Source organism: Necator americanus, chromosome II, assembly GCF_031761385.1.
Source record: "Necator americanus strain Aroian chromosome II, whole genome shotgun sequence".
Lineage (NCBI taxonomy): Eukaryota > Metazoa > Nematoda > Chromadorea > Rhabditida > Ancylostomatidae > Necator > Necator americanus.
The window spans coordinates 35,429,138-35,450,390 of NC_087372.1; the positions used below are offsets into that span (position 1 = coordinate 35,429,138).

A 21,253-nucleotide genomic window follows, 5' to 3' on the forward strand; every position below is an offset into this window, starting at 1 on the left:
GAGGGAGAGAGCACCAGAGATCGGACGTACGGACGGACGCACATGCACACATCAGACTGGGACGAAGGACATTCGAGGGACGTACGTTAAAGGCAATACACGAAGACAAGGGACGAAGGACACACTAACAACATGAAAAAAGCTACAACTATAGTATGCTAAGAAGAAAAACACCAAGCAGTGGTGGTGTTACGCGCACGTGGGTAAGCGAACGGTAGTGAAACATTACTGTACACACACACACACACACACGAGAGAACTCAACGATTATCCATTATCAAAAATCCTAAGTGAGGTTCCATTCGCTTCCCCTTGAAACGCACCCGTTCACATGCGCGTTAGCGACCAGTAACTCGTACGAGGAGCGAACAGGATCACAACCCTACAGACTGGACAGAGACAACAACCAGAATCCACATCCAGGTGGATCCGAACCAAATTTGTAAACTATATATTATAAACTACAAACATGCAACAAGGACAATGATAACAACACCACGATGGATACGCCGCGAGGATCGGGTATGACTAGATCGGAGACGAAAATTATGTCATTTAAAGGGCAAACCAACATGAGTAAAAGAGAAATTTGGTATATTTGGGCAAAAAAAAAAAAAAAGAAGGAAAAGTGCATACCAGTCACCTAAGCGCGTATCCACACCGAACAAGGGACTGGCAACAAACAACACAGATGTACAGAAACATAGACATAAAACTTGTTTAGTATACCGGATACCACGTTCGGGACGTCAATCTTTGACTCTAGACAAAAAAAAAGTAGCTCAAATAGGATATAATCAAAGGTGAACGAAAACCACTGGCTGTAATTACCCCTATTGAAAATGTATATGGCAGCATGCCAGAAACCCCTTATCTATTTCTAAAACATGCAATAATAGGTAAGTAAGTGTGGACGGGGACATATACGAAGAATAGAAAGCATACATATAAACACTAAGAAGGCACACTATATAAACAAATTAAACGTAAGAAGCAAAAATTACGCGATATATTACGATGTGAACTCGTTTAAATACGCATCAGACGTTGTATTGGGCAGCAAGGCGTTCCCGAAGTGGTGGTGGAAACTGAGCTGTGAATGCTGTCCAATTCTCGATCCCTACTTGATTACGGAAACCGTTGAGGATCTGGAAGATTTTGTTTTTGCATCTACAAAGGTAGAGACATCCATTACAAATCTATTTGCAGGTAAAAAAAAAATTCAAAAAGGAGAAGAAAGACTTTGTAAGTCTGGATGCGTTTGGTGAGATATGCGAAAGTAAACTGCATCTCAACAGTTAAAATATACAAAATTCTTTCCCCGATAGATGTTGTTGTTTAAGATTTAAAGAAAAAAACTAGAGAAATTCAAGCAGCATTTTGCTGCACTGGAAAGTGAAAAATAGCGAATATTTTTCAGGATGAGTCATGAGTTACTTCCGCTCAAGTACACGACGTTACTGTTATTGTTTATGCTTACAATAAGTTACCCAAACAAGGGTTTCCTGTTACTGCTACATAGGCAAAACTTCGGCTCGCCTTTAGACAGGAGTTCGGTGCTGTGCACGATACGTTTAATTTTTTTGTTCACCTTAAAAACGGAGATCAAAAAATACGCTTACGACAAGTGATGCTTTGGGAATTTAAACAAGGTAATGATAAGGTGACTATGGCTCAAAAAATGCGCAGTGTGTACGGTGAAAGGAACCGATCGGGCAGTTAGAAATTGATTTGCCATCCTTCAGAGCTCGATGAGGATATTGTGAAGTATGGGAACAAAATCCTCGTTAAACAACGAGAGAGTTAGTAATGAAGCTCAACATGTCACAACCACGATAAATATATGAAAAACAGAACCGAAGCTATTCATTAACCAATCCAATATATGATTGGTTCCTCCCTTCTCAGTTTCATAACAAAAAATTCTAATTAAATCTGGACACAGAGCCTTACCACCGCCTTAAAAAGGATCGTAAAAACTAAAAAATAGGGTGGCTTACTCGAGAAAACATCTCCTTCAGCTCAGGTTTCGGTGTTGACCATGAAGCAATAGCGTCACAGAGAAAAACAAAATCCTAAACCAAAGAAAAATTACACAACCATGAATGCTTCAGTGTTTCAAATAAATTAAAAAAAAAACCGAAGGATAACACCGGACAACATTACTAACATTAACAACTCCTGATGGATTCAAATTGATCATATAGCATATTCCGCGAAAAGCGCTCTCCTTTTCTGCATTGTCTCTGATATTGCGAAGGCTGAAGCAGGCCGGTCGAATGAATGTTACCAAATGCGGCGCCACCTCTTCAGCGCAGTACGTTCCAAGCCGTCCGATCGTGATAGCTGTAATATACGATCACTAGTGAAAAATTAGTAGTAATCATGTTGCACCATGACGACGAAATTATCAAAATTACTTTCAGCCACAAGGAATTGAAAGTAAAGCTAATCGAACTCACCGGTATTTTCCAGCAACGTTCGCTGACCATCTTTCTGATTCATAACCCGTATGAGGTGAGGCAAAATTGATAGCACATACTGTTTCATCTCTGCTCCCATTTTTAATGACATCTAGAACAAAATATCGTATATTTTTCTGAGAGGAGATGAACAAATTTGATGACAAACAAATTGACAAAAAAGAAAAACAAATAACGCGAATGTCTCACTTCACCGAAAGCCCAAATAGCGTTGTTGCAAACAGAAATATGGGATGGATCAAAGTTCATGGCCAAGATTGGAATAAACGTTTCTGAAGGTGATTTCATAGAAATTTCGAGCAACTATAAACAATATATCCAGAAACTAAATTCGAACTCACGAGTATATGGCTTTATATGGTGCCAGCAAGCTTTGGTGAGATCTCCAAGCAAGGCAAAGCTGCTTTGTCGCACCTCCGGTGTGGGATCCTAGGCGGATGTATTGCTAATCCAAAACTTATACGATTAAAAAAAAGATTCTAAACAGACCACTGCACATAAGGACAATAGCTGCAACACTTCGTTGCGACCAACTAACGGTTCAATATGAGCTCCCAAGCTTTCGGCGAGACCAGACAACAAATCCAAGGCAACGATGAGATAGTCCTTAAAAAAACGTATACCACCAGTAACTATTTCTGAGGACGTCTAAGATTGCTCAACGGTAATATTCTTAGAAAAAATATATCATGACCTTGCAGTTTCACTAACCTTGTCTGGCATTTCTACTTCATTAGGCCGTTGTTGTGCTTCCACTGACTGATGGAGTGATTGAGTTATAAGCGTGATGCATCTGAACGTTAAATGATTGAAAAGAATTCTTATTGGGAATATTCTTCAAGCTCTATACGTGTTAATACGACGACTCGACTATATTCTAACTAAATAAGGGGAGAATGCTATATTAAGAAGGCAAAACAAGGTAACGAATGATAAATACAAATGATAAACTGACAAACCTAGTGTAAACAGGCTCACAGTAAGGCAAAAATGCAATCCCCATTGCTGATGCGACTGATGAGACGCATTCGAGTAGAGGGAACAGTTCCTAAAACAAAATCTACCGAACTTTTGGTTCCAGAACCAAATTTCTGGCATAAATTTCAAGATGAAAATGAACTCGGAAATTTTAGTCTGGAAAATAACAGATGACACTATATTCTGGGAAAAAAAACACAATAAGTTGGTTTTTTTCAATTATGTTCAAGACGCATAATTTGAATAGACGGAATCTAGTTTACCAATAAAATCAGAATCTTATACAGAAAACCCCAAAGATTAAGTAGCAGTGTCTTCGCCCACGCCCCTCAGCGCTGTCAATTAAAAACGCAACTTAAATTCCATTAAGAAACTAGTAAAACAGCAAGAAATTTCCCGACAACAACATTCCTTTGCCTTACGAGAATACACGGATATAGAATATTCAAGAAGTTTACCTAACTATTCAAATATGACGTGAGAAATGAATAACATATATGTCAGAGCTGAATCTCACCTTATCATCATTGCCAAGTCTTTGCCACTTCTCCATAAGAGGTGGCATAAGCACTTGAACATACATTGGCTGACTCAATGCGTTTCCCACCGAATTTGCGAGAGTTCCCACGGCATCGTATAAGATTAGAAGGTTTTTCGCCTAAAAACCACCGATTCGAAGGAAGAAATACAATTCAATGCGAAAAAAAGACCTAATGATAATATGGACGAATTCGGAATTACCTGATATATACCAAATGCCTGTACAAGCGTCTGCAAAATATCAGATAGATATGGAGCTATGAAATCTCCTCCCTCTTCTTCAACAGTAGCGAAGGCACTGCATGCAGCCTCCTGTACTCGCTTATTTCCATCCAAAACTCGAACAAGTAACTGCAATTTCAATTTTTGAAGTTCCAATATATTTCGCAATATTTATCAGTTACCCCTTTCAATGTGAGCTCGAAATATTGCTCCCGTGCTTCATCCACAACCCAAGAACAGTATCGTGAAAGGGTCCAACATGTAATCGAACTGAAGACTATACTTATTCTATAGAATAGTCAGAATATCATAATTCCATCGCAAAACCTCACCGCACAAGAGGTTTCTTGTCATCTAGCATGTTCAGAAGGAAAGGAATAAGCTCATGAAGGTGAGGAGTTATTCCATTCATGCAACCTTCCGCTACTGCACCAAGGGCAAGGATTCCTGATTCTTTCACCTAAAAAAGAACGTATGTATGCCCAAACTAGGCAATCTGCATAGTTGGGACAGAAAAAACTGAACAAACAACTGTAGAAAAAGCCATCATAGCTGTTTTGATAACCTTTCCGCGAATCTAAGACAAATTTACGCGAAGACTCATCTCATGTTAAACTTTTACTAAAATTTCAAAACAAAAAAAAACGGATGCCTCTAAAATTACCTCCCACTCTGGATGACACAGCGCCTCTTTAAGAATGGGTAGTAATATCGGGAGTAACTCTTGTTTAAATATTGATGCTAGAACATCCAAAGAAGCCGCAGAGCACCGTCCTAAATAATAATCAATTCGAAAAAAAAGTGAGAGAAAAAATTGTGCAGTACGAAGAAAAACTTACGGATATTCCATTCTGCATAAGTTTCGTCGCTTCCGTCGTCATCAGGGTCCTGGAAGAATAAAGTAGTAAAGGTAAGTAAATCAAAAAAAGAATCTAAGATCGAAAATTGGCAAAATCGTCGGAACTCACTTCGCCATTAACCTGTCCTGCGGCAACTTTCGACTTATGAAAACGTGGTTTGATATCCTCATCACGGTCGGGAATCATAGCATCCTCTTCGTCACAGTTCCCCTGAAAGCAAAGGCACATGAGGGAATCATAGCTTCCTTCACACTTTTGCGAAAAAAAAAAAAGAAAAAGAAAAGACAAGGATCCCATTCAATTTACCTTTAATGCGATTATATCACTCTCTGAGTATCGCATACATTTAACAAGAACTGGTACTAACTTTCCAAGGAATGGAGATAGTAATTCTTTGCAAACATCCGAGTTTTCAGCAAGAGATAGCCAGAACTCACAAGCTTCTACCGCAATGCTCTCATTAGGATCCTAAAACAACACTAGCTGCTAATATATTAATAGTACCTCAAACTTGTGTGAAAAAAGTGAAATTCTATTAACAAAAGATTTTCTTTAACGTCTTCTAGACATAAATAATAATTATCTGACTGCACCTGAGTTTTCATAATGATATAGTCGATGACATTCGGCAGATGAGGAGCCAATTTTTCAAAATGACTATCAAGCAAAAGCGTCAATGACCGGCACAGCTGTTTTTGAACTTCCTGAAAAGGTGGTAGTGGTGAAAGCTGATTAGATGAATCTGGCAATCTCGTAATAAAAAAGTTTCCAATACCTCTGTTACTAAACGAGACAAAATTGACTTACCGGGTCCTGATCGTGCGCACGGCCAAATAGTTGCTGTAGAAAATCGTCAATCACCGCACTTATCGGATCATTATTGATCATCAAAATGCTGTTCACGGAATTCATGGATAGTCCTCTGTAAAACAGCTATTATAATGACTCTGCGTTGTGCAACAATGCATGGACAAAAACATTTTTAAAGGTCACACGATTATTGAGAGATTAGTATTTTGCAAAAAAAAGTTAATCCTTTTCCAACCTCATCTTTGCACTTTCCGAGCTGAAGAATGACAAAATTTTTGGCATTAGCGGATGCACATGTTGTTCGGTATCCAGACGATCTCCGGAGTCTTCGAAAATCTTCTGGATAGCACCCATCGAACCCTGGAGACAGGGCTTCTACTTCGTCATTAAAAAAATCAAAAAGTTTTCTATTCAAAGAAAACAACGACCTTCTTTTCAGCAGTTCCGTTGACCACTTCTTCTTACTGATAGAAAAACAAACAACAAACGGGAAAGAATGACTATACCCCCGAAATTAGGGAATAAATCAATCAATTACCTCCTGCATATTTGGATCCGGCTGATCTAAGAGGTGACCCAAATATGGTAAGAGCGTAGGCCAATGTCCAACACCATTTTCTTCAACAACTATTGTGGTAACTAAAATGATCATAATCAAATGTGATACATGTCGATACAAAATGTCAACAACTGCTCAAACATACTAATAATTCCAACAGTAGCACGAATCAATGGACTTGGATCTGCAATGCTGGCTAATGTGTTTGTTTTTACAAATTCTCGCACATCATTCGGATATTTCGCCCATTGTGACCGTACATTATTCTTTAATATCAATCCAGCTAGTGAACGACTTGCTTCCTGAAGCCGAAAACATTTTATTACAACACTCGTTGAATCAGGATGTTCTAAAACACTTGAAATCCATTACATACTTGCTCTTCTTTCATCCCACTGAGGATATGTACAAGATAACAGCAGAACGATTGATGGCCATTGAGCATATCGAGTTGCTGCTGAACATTGCGTTGGACTACGGTGTCTGTAGACTGCGAGTGATGGAGCAGATGGAGAACCTCAACTTCAGCTATTAGAAAAACCTCAAATTACAGAGTGGAGTGATTCTTCTATTTATTCCTTAATCTAAATCCAATCAGCAATCGTTTGCAACTGTAAGATTTTACTTCTCACTATTATAGGATTATATACTATGTTGTAATAGGTAATTCATGAAATGTAATTCGTGAAAAATTTCATGTATGAGCGTTGTTGTTAGTTTTCCAGTATCCTGACATTGAAATGGTAACATCAGAGTGGCGATACCAATGGTGACAACTCCAGTGCTTTTTTTTGTAAAGTTTGCAGTGCACTACCGTCAATATTTTACAACGGTGACCATTTCCCCATCGCGACGGAGGGAAAAAAGCATGCCAATTTATGACCATAAAGGCCTAAACTGCTTTCTTTCCATTGTCCTTCCAAACATGCAGAAAACACGAAAAACAGAACATGAAACGGACGAGAAGGGGCATCGCATTCGTTCACGTCAATATGAAAAGGAAGAGTTGATGAATCGTTCATACTATATGGGTGAGTTACAGATATCACTTTACTGGTTTTCGGGCGTATAAAACACATTTTCATGTCCCACCTGCATCAATTGATGCACTTTTGTTAAAAACATTAGCTTACTAAGGACCGCTAAGGCGAAACTAACATTAAACGTGGAGCATTCGTCACAATCGCATTCGCCCAAAAATCCATTATCTCATACTAGAGGGATTCTAGATCCAAGACATCGACACTTTGACATCACTAGATACGCATCAATCCCTATTACGCAGAGAATAACTTCTTCTCTTATATTCTAGTTACGATACTACTTTAGGATCCCCCACCCCCTAAAAGCCCCATCAACACGGCATGCAAACGGACAAAAAAATACACCCTCCATTCCTCAACATTTTTACATAAAAACCTAGCCACTCTACCTGCGTTAGTTCTTCCTGATTTGGCTGCCATGATGTCATGACTCAGTATGCATATGGTGGACGCTGATCGTCCTGAAACAAACCACAAAACAATCAAAGTCGGAAAAGCCACAAAACGTTCGTCAGCCACTCAACGCACACATCTCACGAACAGAACACAGATACATTAATACGGCATATCGCACCCACTGCATCTTGATATTACATTGATTTCTTGGCTTTATTATTTATTTCAAAAATAAAACATTAACAAATCAACAAGTAACTCCAACTAAAACAACGAGAATAAAGAATTTCAACAATACAACATAAGAAAAAAATCACCGGTAAATAGTAACTTCTATGAAGTTTCTTATAACAAATACACGAAATGATCTTCATGAAAATAAAACAGAGGAGAATTTTCTCCAAATGTGCATTCTTTAAAATTAAAAACAATCTTTCATTCAGTAAATGTACAAACTCAAATTCTTAACACTCCATATTTTGTGAGTCGCTGGTTGCGCTGACCTGCTCATGCGTGCGCCCTTTCACTCCATACACGGCCTTCATTCTCATGTACTTTTTTCTATCGGTGTCTGTGACAGAAGGGCGGATATTCTGGATAGCTTTCAGGAAGTGTTCCATGCCAACTGCGTCAATGCTGACATCATTGGCGAATAATCGCGCCTTCAGGGCAATAATCGACGCCTCGTGCACTAGAGCAGCAAGATCGGCTCCGCTAAAAAAAGTAAAATTTTCACTAAAATGAAAATTTCTACAAATTTCTAATAAAGATTCCCAGCCATAGGTTCGAAAAGCTAAGTACAATAAAGAATGAAAGTATGGAACTTACGTAAATCCATCAAGTTCTGGAAGATGAGCCAGTTTGTCGAAGTCTACATCGTCTTTAAGCTTCGGATGCGTCCCATTCTATAAAGTATTTTATTCCGTATATAAAACAACATATTCAAAATATCCTTTGTTACTGTGGGACAGAGACAGTGCACAGTTCAAGGGTAGGCTATACACAAAACTGAAGCTTGCTTACATGCGCGTAGAGCAGATTAAAAACTGTGCACTCTCGTCCTACTCTTCGTTTTCTGTATAATTCTTAAAGAAAAAAAAAATTGAATTGTACCTATTAGTTCGTTTCGTTAGAATACAACACGACGTCAAAACCAGATACGAATAAAAGATGTCATTCTAATTTCGTTTCCCAACATGTAAAGTGAGGATAAACCTCCTCTAAGACTGTTCAAGGATCTTTATTAGCTATTTACTCACTATAGAGAACCTTACTACTCCCAAACTGTTACAGGAAAAAAGGTTAAGGAAGAAAAAATTAAGGAGCAGGACGGAATCACCTTGGTAGTCTTCCTCAGAATATCCGCACGATCATTCGGAGATGGGAAGTCGACAAATAATATCTTGTCCAAACGTCCTGGGCGTAAAATTGCTGGATCGACAATGTCTAAAAAACATACATTTAAATAACCACATACTTTAGTCAAATATCACCCGCTAACAGAAATATTTGCACGAGGTATTAGAACAGTCGAGCGAATTCAATTCAAAGAAGTTCCAGAAAATAAGCGCGCTCACCTGGTCTGTTCGTGGCGCCGATGAGGAAAACCTGCTTTCGTACCTCAACACCATCCATTTCTGTGAGTAGTTGATTCACAAGTCGAGCGCCACCGGATGACTGCAATAAATCGGCGTAGGCAACATGCACAAGCATAATTGAAGTGATGGCATACTCGTCACACTACATATGTCAATAATTATCATTGAATCATTCTACAATTCAATTTAAATTTTGAATTGAGAACATCATAATCGAAAACATCCAGCATCATCAACGTCAAAATTTCAAATTCTCTTTTAAGCCCATTTCATTTACGTTCGAAAAAAAAGAACACACCTCATTCTGTGATCTTTTCGGACACAACGCGTCTATTTCATCGAAGAATATGACACATGGTGATGAGTCTCGCGCTCTTTGAAACACAGTGCGCACAGCACGTTCGCTCTCTCCAACATACTGAAATTAAAAATGATTGCGCAGTTATGGAACCGTGACATAAATATTATCCACCATTGACAGAACGTTCATCCCAAACCGGTCAACCAAAGTTATATTATTAACAATAAGAGGATGGAAAAAGAAAAGAATCATTTTTGCAGTTTTGAGGTGAAATCGAATCTAAAACAGAAGCCACATAGCTGCATGAGCCAAAACACTAACAATGTGCATTAGTCCCTGCCATGCGATAAATTATGTTATGAAACTGAATGTATAGTGATGCAGATCTCGAATTGACATGCATTCTTCAAATTGCATCGAGAAGGTTTTTTTGAAGCATCACCATCTCCACATAACTTTTGGAAAGTGTGTTTTGCTTGACGTCATTCACTCGACTTGCCTTGGAGTTGAACGAATACAAGAACAAAAACGCAATATGTTGTGCAAAAAACTAGTCCCATTGTAACTGCAAGGGTATGTATACGGTATATGTTTTATATCAGTACGTTTCGAATGCAGAAAAAACAAGAACTACATTCAGTTCTTGTTTTTGTCAATTCTTTGAGACAAATCATATGTTAACCGTGATCATCGATGATAACCGATAACGGAAAGAAAACCAAAAGCGTAAAATTGTCCATAAAAGGATAAAAAGGATAAAGTGTCTGGCGAATCAATCCGTTTGGGATGCGCCACCACGTTCACTTCAATTCAGAATCGTTTGAGGTTTACGAACATGTAACTGGCCTATACGATGACTTGCGGAGGCTAGCCGGTGCCAAGTCAGTGTTTTTATCCTCCCAGACAAGTCTGGTACTAATTTATTGACCCCGGAAGGATGAAAGACTTGAAAGGTTGGCACCGAGGCGGATTCGAACCTTGAATCGAAGAATACATGATGGAAATCCATCATAGATTTAAGCAAGAGAAGAGAAGAAAAGACAAATCCCTGTCATAGAAGAATTATAAAATGTTCTTTTGAAGAGAATTAAAAGTCGGCTATTAAATGAACTAGCCAAAAGAAATAAGCGTAAACAGTGCAAATAAGTATACCCTAACAATACTGTTTTAGGAGGCTGTGTAAATCTAGCCGTTTCACAAGCACACGCCTACGACCTGCACTAACTTCCACTTCGTAAAGAATTCCCGAATAAATTAGACGTAACTAATAATGTAATTTCATCTAAAAGTCGTTGATGAGAACTTAGTGACTAGTTTTTAATCGCATTGCAGAGTTTCGAACACGGGAGTCAATACAAACAAATAACCCTTCTCGAAATCTAAATACAGACAGAGATGAGCTTGAAAACACACACATACATTGGTCAGATTTGAGCACCACTCATCCTTCGATTGCTTCACCACGAACCAATTTGAACAAAAACTTGAAACCACTTTGAGTGAAGCACGAAAATGGAAACGAAAGAAGTTCTTTTACTTTTCATCCAATCTTGGGGAAGTAATTTACTAGTACAAGTTGCACTTCAACCAATATATCAAAGTATACTTGCAATTGTCGAAATTTGCCACGCATTGTCGAAACCTGATACTGTGTCCTCATTGAACAAAAAACAATTTTAAGATTTGGCTATAAAAGAGAACGAATCACTGAAATTCGAAGTAACTTTAAAGTTACACCCTCCTCCTCGAGTTTCATGTTTAGTACACTCATTTATAGCAACCCTCCTCATAACATTCAATTGTTTCAAACCTCAGGCAACATTGTGAGTTCCTGAGTAGATCAATAGAAAGTGGTAAAAACAACTATGTTCCCCTGGTCCAAACATTTCCAACTGTTACTTCAAACTTCAAAAAGAGGCGAAGCGACAAATAATTTCTCTTGGTCAAATACGAGATGCATTATTCAAAAATTAAAAAAAGCGACCGTTTCTGATGGCAATTTTTAAGATGCAGAGTATAATAACATTCAAATGTTAGTATGTACCGCTTTTCACTCACAATGGCCCCTCCACGCACCTTTACTCCGGCAAAATCCGAGCAGCAGCCAGCTGATATCGATCCCTTTTATGCGCAATATCTTGGCGTTTACGAGTCTTGTCTTCTTCCCTATTATAGCCGGCCTGGGCCTCCCCCCTCAATCCCTCACCCCGCCTTCTAGGCTTCTTATGCGGGATGAAGACGATAAAAATCTAATTCCAAACCAGAGACACGAAAAATCTACGGCAAATCACAGCTTCGCGTAAAAGTGCATCTACAAAGACAACAAACAGACGATATGAAAAATAAAACATTGAAAAACAAAGTTCGGTACTTCTGTCAAATTAAAACAATAATCTTCCATTGAAAGAATACCGACATAGTATTCCAAAGATTAATGATGCAAAATAAGAATGAAATAATAGATAAGGGAAGGAATGAAATGGAAGGAATCCATTAATGCTTCATCAAAGTAAACAGTATTAGGCAACTAACCATATTCAGGAGTTCGGGACCCTTCACACTAATGAAATTCATGCCAGTCTCGTTAGCTACTGCTTTTGCCAGCAATGTTTTTCCACATCCGGGTGGTCCACACAACAGTATACCCTGCGGTTTTGCGCTGATACCCAACATAGCAAAGTCCTCCGGTCGCTTTACAGGAAACTGAAATGTAAAATTAAAATTAATGAATTGCCTAAAGAGTACATGCTATTAAATTATAGATCTGGGCAGGAAATCTGCTGGATGATCGTAAATTAGCGGGAGCCCCATAAATGATATGTTCCAAAAATATGGCACTACGTGCAACACAAAGCTAGCAAAATAATCTTGCTCTGTAGACGTCTGTAGACGTCTCTCCCATCTGTAGACGATATTTTCCAAGCGACTACTGTCAGACTTCGAAAAATTTGTATGAACAAAATATGAGGGCCTAAAAATTTGAACGAAAGAAAACGAGAGCTGTAATTTCAGTATATAAAACTAGCAATTTCCATAGAATGAATTGTTTAAAAAAGAGGTCTATTGAACTGTATCGTTCCGCAAACCAGAAAAACTTAGTGACTACCAGTGCAAAATCAAAGAAGAAAAAAGTATCTGGAATGACCACATTTAATTCTGAATTCAGTTTAAAGTTAATTCAGTTACAAGCTCATGCTAAACTTCCAAATCAGGGAAAAAAAGAACGTATTTGCTCTGTTTATACTAACTTTTTAATTTACAAATCACTCATCACTCTCTCACAGAAATGTCCATTACGGAGCGCATGGAGTTCTTCAAAATTTGAGGGGAAAAAAACCATAAAAACACCGCGGTGAGAGAGTCTGATACTGGGCCTTCCATTAAAACAGTCAGTGACAGTCATTTAGACAGCGATTGCAGACAGATGACACCAATCTTCCTCAAAATGAATCATATTTTGATTGTTGACAAGTTTTTCCTTTTACAACACACTTCCACTCCACGGATCTTCAAAACCCAAAGGCTTACATTTTCAAAACATCTAGTAATACAAATTTTTCTCGAACAAGTGTATTTCTCGATTCAGAAATGTGACTTAACAGTAGTCAACTTTAGTCCCTTTTCTGTCTAGCTAATGCTCTATTTTCAATCAAACCTCACACAGAAACCATCATAACAACGCAAAACAATGCTATGAACGCTAATTCAACAACACCATAACGACAATGTTACTGCTACAATTCCCATAATCCCATAATTTCCCATTAATACAACATGTCGGAGCTTGTTTATCAAACACAGAACTGGATCAATATAAAAAAAGAACTTTTGGGAAAGTGAAAGTCAAAATTCTAAAAAAAAGATGAAAATGTAGTTCCTGCTATTGCTTGCGAAACTAACCAAGTTCAAATATGTCAATTTTTGAGCAATAACATTTCCAGGCAGGGCATAAAAGACTTAAAGGCATCACCCCACGAATTTGAGGTGGTACGAATTTCAGGTTGGTAATACCTATACGGGGTCGTAGGTTATGTTAGGTTAGGAAATACGGGATCGTAGATTATGGGAGATTCCGTCCATTTCTTAGTAATTGCCGTGAAAACGGCTCGGAAGATACGGTTTCGAACGTTCTGGCGCACTCCAATCGAACTCCTTGTAGAAAATGGTGCGCCGGAACGCTCGAACGCTTTAAGGGCCTCTACAATTATCTTTCACCGCTGCTTTAGATGAAAATAACCGATAAAATAAACAATGTACCGTCAAAACCGCAACAATGGATGGTTTTGGATTGCTTTGCTGCAGGTCCATAAACATGTGCTAACTACGCATTTGATCGTAGCGCGATGAACAAAAGCTTCCATTTCATGTTCGGTGTTCTGTGTTTGATTCCCTTTTGTTACTGTGAATATGACCTTTTACAATTTCGAATTCAAATTCAAACTTATTCCAATTCTTCGACTATAGTACTTCTTCCTTATCAAATCGAGTATTACATACGAAATATCTCAGTATTTGATCCTGATCACTTTTATGGGGTTTTCACCATCAAAACACCAAGAAAGAATTATAGAAAATATTGGTTTTTAGCAAGAGCAGGAAATAATTGCTACTTTCTTTTTAATATTTCCGTGTATCTTTTTCATCCATTCATCCTTTTCCCCCTGTTTCGTTTCCACCTGCAGCAAGTTTTGTACAAAGAATCTCTGTGGTTATAACAAAAATTATTAACAAAATCAATCCATTGACCTTGAGTGTCTTATCGTGGTCGTATGTTTAATTTAATATCTACGTCACGGCCTATGCACACAAAAAGTGAATCGCGCCAAATAGATTGCAATTGATGGAGCCTTCGCAGCCTTTATTCTCTTATGAATAATAAGAAATAACAACTGTTTGCATCTATATACCATTTAATCATTGCTCAATACGTAAAATAATTCCCAGTGGAGTAACTAGGACACCTATTGCACTTGACCTTATTAGTTTCTGTACTTTGTTAGCAGTTGTCACATTAAATCCTCCTCTCGTTACCAACGAATCTTTGAGGTGATCCCTTCTCATTGTTCTGAAGCGGTTCGCGAACGAACACAGCACATTCGGCGACACACAGCCATTTGACCCTAGTGCATCTGCCCTTTACTAGGCAAGCCTCATAAATGCACGTTGACGAATACATTAGACGTTAGACATCGAGGCAAACATGCCGGTAGTGTTGGTTAGAGACGTAGGGGGAGGTGTGGTGGAGGGGGGTGGGGACGAGTTCCGTGGAGAACGACGGCGACCCGCTTTCGTAGCGCCACACAGCAGCTAAGCATGAGTTTCAGCCAGCCATCGGACGGGTCGAAAGTCTACCACCACCACGGCTAATCCAATCAGGGCGTACGCGCGTTGCGTCGATGAGTAGCGACAGATGTGCACACTATTATGGTTCTAAGAGCTCATCAAACCACCCCCAATATGTTCAAAAAAGAAACTCCTGTCAACAGTTAATCCCAACAAACGGACACATAAAAAGAGGCGAAGCGTCATTTTCTTGTCATAAATAAGCAAAGTGCAAACTACATTCGAATGGAGAGAGTTTTAATTCAAATTCTAGAATGGTATACAAAAAAAAAGAAATGTAAACCAAGCATGACCCATCTAAACATATGAAAATTTGGTTTGGAAAGGAAAAAGAATGTAAAATTATGCTTACTAGTAGAATTTCAATTTTCCGATGTTCAACTACAACTGCTCTCTGAGATAATTCTTTTTGTCCTTCGAAAGAGAAATTTCTATCTTTGTATGTCTCTAATCTTTCGCTGATGGATAGATCGTTGCTACGGTAGTCTAATAAACCATTTTCGTCTTCTTTTTCTGTCTTTCCTCTCAATCAGTTGTCATCTGTCATAGGAATTGAATGTGGTAGGTGGCGTCCGCGTAATGACCACATGATGTCAAGGACACTTATTACCAACATTCAAAAACACTAAGAAATGATTGTTAGAATTTGGATAAATTAAGCTTCTCATTTAATAAAAAGGAAAAAAAAAACTTTAGTGCTGATTATCTCGCCAACTTTAAACACCTACAAAATCTTTTGGTGCACTCGGAAATCTGTACTGAGTAGAATATCACACGACACATGATATCTAATTCTTTTTGATGAAGAGGCCTGAGAATTGGTTTCTACAGTACTCTTCCTTCAATATGTGGAGTCCCCTTCGCATATTGATTCAAAAGAAAGCAATAATGTTGCTTTTATAGTTTCAAAACTTAAACATGACAGAAATTATGCCCGGAATTCCAAACAGATAATGTGGGAAAGTGTCTTATTTCGTTGCATATAGTTATAGATTAGCAACAAATCGAAAAAAAAAAGACGAACCAATATATTCCACTCCAACTCTTGCCGTATATCGCTGAGAGCACCAATATCCTGCCAAGACACATCCGGTACCGTAGCAAAACCTTCTCGCTTTGCTGACGGCTGTACATTTTCGAGGGCTCGCACAAAATCAGACATGTTGACATGGAAGCCACCTAGCTTCTCCAGCACAGCAGGATCGTCATCAGATTGCAGCCAGGCGAGTACTACGAAGTAAATTACTACCACACATAGATACATCAAAAATGTTTAAAAATATGGCAGTAAATCAGGTGAACCCAAAAATAACAGCAAAAAATACCTTTATTCAATTCCTCTTTCACCTCCTCATTAGTCATTTGTCTCTTGGAAGAGTTACGGCTGACAATCGTGTCAAATATCCTGAAAAAAATAGAGTACGATCAAATTAACAGTTTTACACTGGAAAAAAGTAGTAGAGGGGGGTGATAAGCTATATCCGACCTACTAACAGCACATTTTGCTGCTTCTCTGACCAAAGCGTTGAGATCTGCTCCAACGTATCCTGGAGTTAACCTTGCAATCATTTTCATATTTACATCTTCATCGAGTGGCAGTCTAAATAAATGTTTTTAGCAAAGACTTACAAGCATTAAACACAATATCCAACATGTATGACGGGTTAGGAACTTAAATTTTGGTCAAATCAGGTAAGAATAAACAAATACAAGAATTTTGCTTCAAAAATGTTCTTGTGAAGAACGACCCATGATCAGCATAGTACGGTTGGCAATTTTGCTTTTAAAAAAAATGTCCACTAAATAGATAAAGAAGGAAGAAAGGAGGTTTTAATGGAAAGCAAGAAAAGAGAAAAAATTAGAACTTATTTTAGTGATATAACGTTGAAATAATGCTGTTTCGAATAACTCTTGAGTCAACTGTATTCGTTAGGAATGATTTAAAAAAACAACAGTATTAACGTACTTGCATACTGTTTGTAAAATTTTCTGTCGAGCTTGTTCATCAGGAATACCCAGCGAAATTTCACAGTCGAATCGTCCTGCACGTCTCAGACCACCATCGACTGCGTCCGGTCGACTGGTGGTGCCAATCACCAGCACATGAGCAGTTTCTGGAACAATTCGTTGATGTAGACAAATGGATTTTCGGTAGGAAAAAACACCATTCGGCGTTCATATAAACTTTACATGGAAAAGGTCACTAGAATCATATTAATAAATAAAGTAAAAAAGAACATTAAAAACACAAACAAACTTTTCAACCGGAGGTTAACAGGCGTAATGTGATTTAATTCATATTCACACTTTTAAAAAAAAGCGAATAAGCTCTACCATTTTTTGACTCGTCATCGTTGAGAGTCACTTCGCCATCATTGCTTATATGAAGCTGTTCGCGTACAGATAGGTGTTTTGTTGGCCCAAAAAGTTCTGTAAAGGGAAAAATTGTAAGGTAAATAACTTCCCAAGGACTGTGATGATTTCATAGTTTTAAGAAATAAACGACTGCTTTAATTGAAGTTCAAAATGTTAATAAACTTTCAACAATATGAGAGTCTGCAAAGAAAAAACATTTTTCTAAATTTGACTGCGAAACTACGTGTGACTAGAACAGAAGTCACTTAAGTAATGAACTGTTGATTAGTAAACAGAACTACGAATCATAAATATATTCTATGTCCGAAAAATTCGAATACGTATTCGGAAACATTTTGTGATTCAATAAAGAATATATACGCACGAAAACATGTCACCCTCCGAGGAATCGGAATCCGCTGATAGAGAATTTAGTTTTGAGCCATAAAAGTGTATTCGTAGAAATGATGCTTAGCCTAACAAATTAGAAATCTCATAGGAAGTAAAAATCAACATGATCGAAAAACTCACCATCCAGAGAATTGCTCAGCTGACTGACAATCCTTCTTTCCATTTCTCTCGTGGCTGTTTCACGCCTTGGTGCAATCGCATCGATATCATCCAAAATCTAAACTCTGTTGGGTTGCAGTCAAATGCCAACTACAATACATTGAGGAAGAAATCATTCTTAATGCACGACAAGTTAGCACGAGCATACCAATGTAAATACTGCACACCTCATTGATAACTCACCAATACGCACGGAGCGCTTTGTTTTGCTGTGGTGAACAGCTGACGAATTTTCTCCTCAGTATCCCCAGAAACTCCCGAAACAAGTTCAGTGGCGGCTAGTTGTATCATTGGTATATCAAACTCCCCTGCTACTGCCTGAAATTCAATAAAAAAAGGCAAACGATTCATGAAGTGAATAGCAGACTTGGTTATGAATAGATAAAAGTACAGTTACAAGTATTTTCTTTTTTTAGTTTTGCTCCATACATCACGAGCATTCGACCTTGATTAAAGATGCAGTTATGAAAGTAGTGAAGAGTCCGCATTAATTCGAAGCAGTTCTGAACAAAGGTTCCCGATTTCTGGTTCGAATAGTCAAATACTAACGAAATCTTGCAAAAAATTCGGAACAAAGTCAAAGCATCAGTCGTATCAATCGCTCAAGGGTTCCTCCAAAAGAGGCCCAAGTTCCGATTCTCTTAATCGCTTTTGAATGTGACTTTGGCGACGTAAGTTAGGTACAAACAGCGGAGAACAGCATGACACATTCGCATTTGTTGAAAACGATATGATCGATGTAACAGGCGATTTCGAATCTGCATTCACCAAACAAATGTCACATAACAAAAGTACGCCAAAGGTGTCTTATTGAAAGATATTTCCAATGCTGAAGTCAAAACAGCTGAGTTTTATTGTTATAAGGAATAAAACAAACTGCTCTTTTTAACTTTTATAGAAAAGTAAGAGAAGGAGAAGAAGCAAAAAGTATATATCAGAAACATAATTGGTAAATTATTATAAAGACTTCCAAAATACCTGTGCAAATAACGTTTTTCCGCAACCAGGGGGTCCATGCACAAGGAAACCTTTTGGTGGTTCCACTCCCAACATACTGTACGTATGAGGTCGTTTCATATGCATTGCAAGACGGCACACCTCCTAAAATTCTAAAATAAATGGCAGTGAAAAAGAACAGTAGCACTTAAGATAGTTCACAAGCATTAAAGACAAATGTGAACAAGTTTCCGTATAGTGCTAACCAGAAATTGCCTATCGCATCCGCCTAAATCCTCAAATTTGACTGTAGAGGGACGAGGTGTTGCTGCAAATATGGGTACGCTACCAATTCCTCTTGGAACGCCGGAGAGATTGGTAGCAGTTGGCTGAAAATGGAGTTTATGTTGGACAAGGATAACTTTTAATGAATAAGGGTTTAAGAAATACGTTGTTTTATTTCAAAATACCTCGCTTTTTGCAATGGCAGAAGATCGTTTCTTTTTCAATGGGGCCGTTGTAGGAGTATTTACGCTAGAACCCACTTCCGGCTTCTTCCCGCTACTGTAGAGATTCAATACGGCCTTATTAGCACGATTTGTTGACTTGAAATTGAAAATATTAACTAGTGAAGTGGTATTAAACATCAATTATGGAATTTATCATATGTTATAAATATCATTACATCATTTGTTATATCATCGTATATCATATTCTGTTCTATCATTTATTATCATTCTAAACATAATTACTAAGAACACAAAAGGAAGTGATAAGTGATAATTCTAAGCCAAACGAAGAAATCAAAAGTACCTTAATCTCCTCGAACTTCCTATCGTTTTCTTCATCGCTAGATATACAAACATCTTCAACCTTCGGGGCCGAAGAAACCGAGCTAGAACAAACATCATAGGAACTTATAAGACATAACAAAAAAAAATGAAAGCAAGCAGCAATGGAGAGGACAGATACCTCTGGGCTTTCCTCTTCCTGTCACATTTAGATGATTCACTTGACTTTGCCACCACTTCTTTCACAACACTTATTTCATCTTCAGGATCTGGCCTATCCTTGATATTTAGACGGTTGAGTCCTTCTCTCACTATCGATACAAACGGTTTGAACTTTTTCCGGCTATATTCACTAGAACAGACAATACTTTAATATTTTAATATTTATATTTTTAATATCTTTAATATTTATATTTTAAGAAAAAAATCAAACAACGAAAAAGATTAACTGAGACGTATTTGATTAAGGATGGTGCAATTGTAAGCTAGTTTCGTAGAATGAAAAAAATAGATGTATCCACTTACTGAAATTTTCTCTGCAGATCAAATGCCACTTCCTCGGGTCGAAAATACGCTTGATCAGGAAAATTGCTACAATGCTGAAAAATCATATCATGAAGAGAAGGAAGGCAGGCGAGTAGAGACTTCAAACCTCTTTGATCCTAGGCAGTAACAACGGATCACTGACAAAACCTTCAGTGGGCTTGTTTTTCATCCTTCAATCGATGAATCAACAATAACCAGGCTTCTCGTTTAGAATACTCATTGATAAGGAAATTGCAACGGGGTATCGTGTAGCAACGTTGCCACAAAAACACTCAAGAAGAGGTAAATATCATTTATTCTCCTTACAAGAACAATCCGAAACATTACGACGAGAATAAAGTGTCGCAGCACAAGTAAAAATGATGTGGTCTGATCTACAAGTCTCAATCAATTAATAATCAAACAATCAACGCAAAATCATCATCAGCAGTAGTTGTAAGAGTAGACATCGATTTTCACATAGATCAGCGGTAACTAGTGAGGACCACAAGAACAACCATGTTTAGCACAGCTCGAATCGAACGAACTTCTTTAATAGTTACGTGTCTCATAGTAGATCGCCGATTTACAGAATAACTAAGAAAAACGAAAGGGGACAGTGCACGGTGAGAAAAGAGAGAATGAGAAGATGAGAAACAGAGATAGAGAACTTCGACATGCGATGGGCAATATAAACGTGATTACTGTAAGTTTACGGTCACAGATTTATAATGTTAAATTATAGCAATATATAAATAAAGAAGGAAAAAAGACAAAAGAGGACAGAAATACACATGGACAAATATATAGCAATCAATTAGAAATATGCTTTAGCAGAAATACGGAGAGGACGGGGATGCGCTATCAATGCTTGAGAATTCTAAGAGACATAAATGCACCAAGTAATTCACATACGATCAACGTTATTCGATTTCTTCTCGGA

General features: G+C 38.0%; 2 protein-coding genes across 2 annotated transcripts; both read right to left on the minus strand.

The window, feature by feature from the left end:
• Window positions 1-1,040: 1,040 nt before the first annotated feature.
• Window positions 1,041-7,923, minus strand: RB195_020475 (uncharacterized protein; the record flags this gene model as incomplete). Its single annotated transcript, XM_013451408.2, has 24 exons — window positions 1,041-1,148; window positions 2,001-2,075; window positions 2,171-2,346; window positions 2,463-2,574; window positions 2,673-2,755; window positions 2,825-2,912; window positions 2,973-3,089; window positions 3,195-3,276; window positions 3,443-3,531; window positions 3,979-4,119; window positions 4,203-4,352; window positions 4,406-4,493; window positions 4,556-4,683; window positions 4,888-4,997; window positions 5,063-5,111; window positions 5,192-5,293; window positions 5,390-5,551; window positions 5,677-5,787; window positions 5,891-6,005; window positions 6,129-6,253; window positions 6,432-6,532; window positions 6,598-6,754; window positions 6,829-6,969; window positions 7,885-7,923. The coding sequence occupies 24 exons, from the start codon at window positions 7,921-7,923 to the stop codon at window positions 1,041-1,043; spliced, it is 2,649 nt and encodes an 882-aa protein (XP_013306862.2).
• A 432-nt stretch (window positions 7,924-8,355) lies between these two features.
• RB195_020476 (uncharacterized protein) lies at window positions 8,356-20,500 on the minus strand (the record flags this gene model as incomplete). Its single annotated transcript, XM_064188784.1, has 20 exons — window positions 8,356-8,605; window positions 8,720-8,796; window positions 9,231-9,337; window positions 9,469-9,568; window positions 9,788-9,907; window positions 12,323-12,493; window positions 16,158-16,363; window positions 16,459-16,538; window positions 16,620-16,733; window positions 17,100-17,247; window positions 17,468-17,563; window positions 18,020-18,116; window positions 18,242-18,376; window positions 19,037-19,159; window positions 19,261-19,383; window positions 19,465-19,599; window positions 19,808-19,889; window positions 19,967-20,137; window positions 20,311-20,384; window positions 20,438-20,500. The coding sequence occupies 20 exons, from the start codon at window positions 20,498-20,500 to the stop codon at window positions 8,356-8,358; spliced, it is 2,472 nt and encodes an 823-aa protein (XP_064044665.1).
• Window positions 20,501-21,253: the final 753 nt, after the last annotated feature.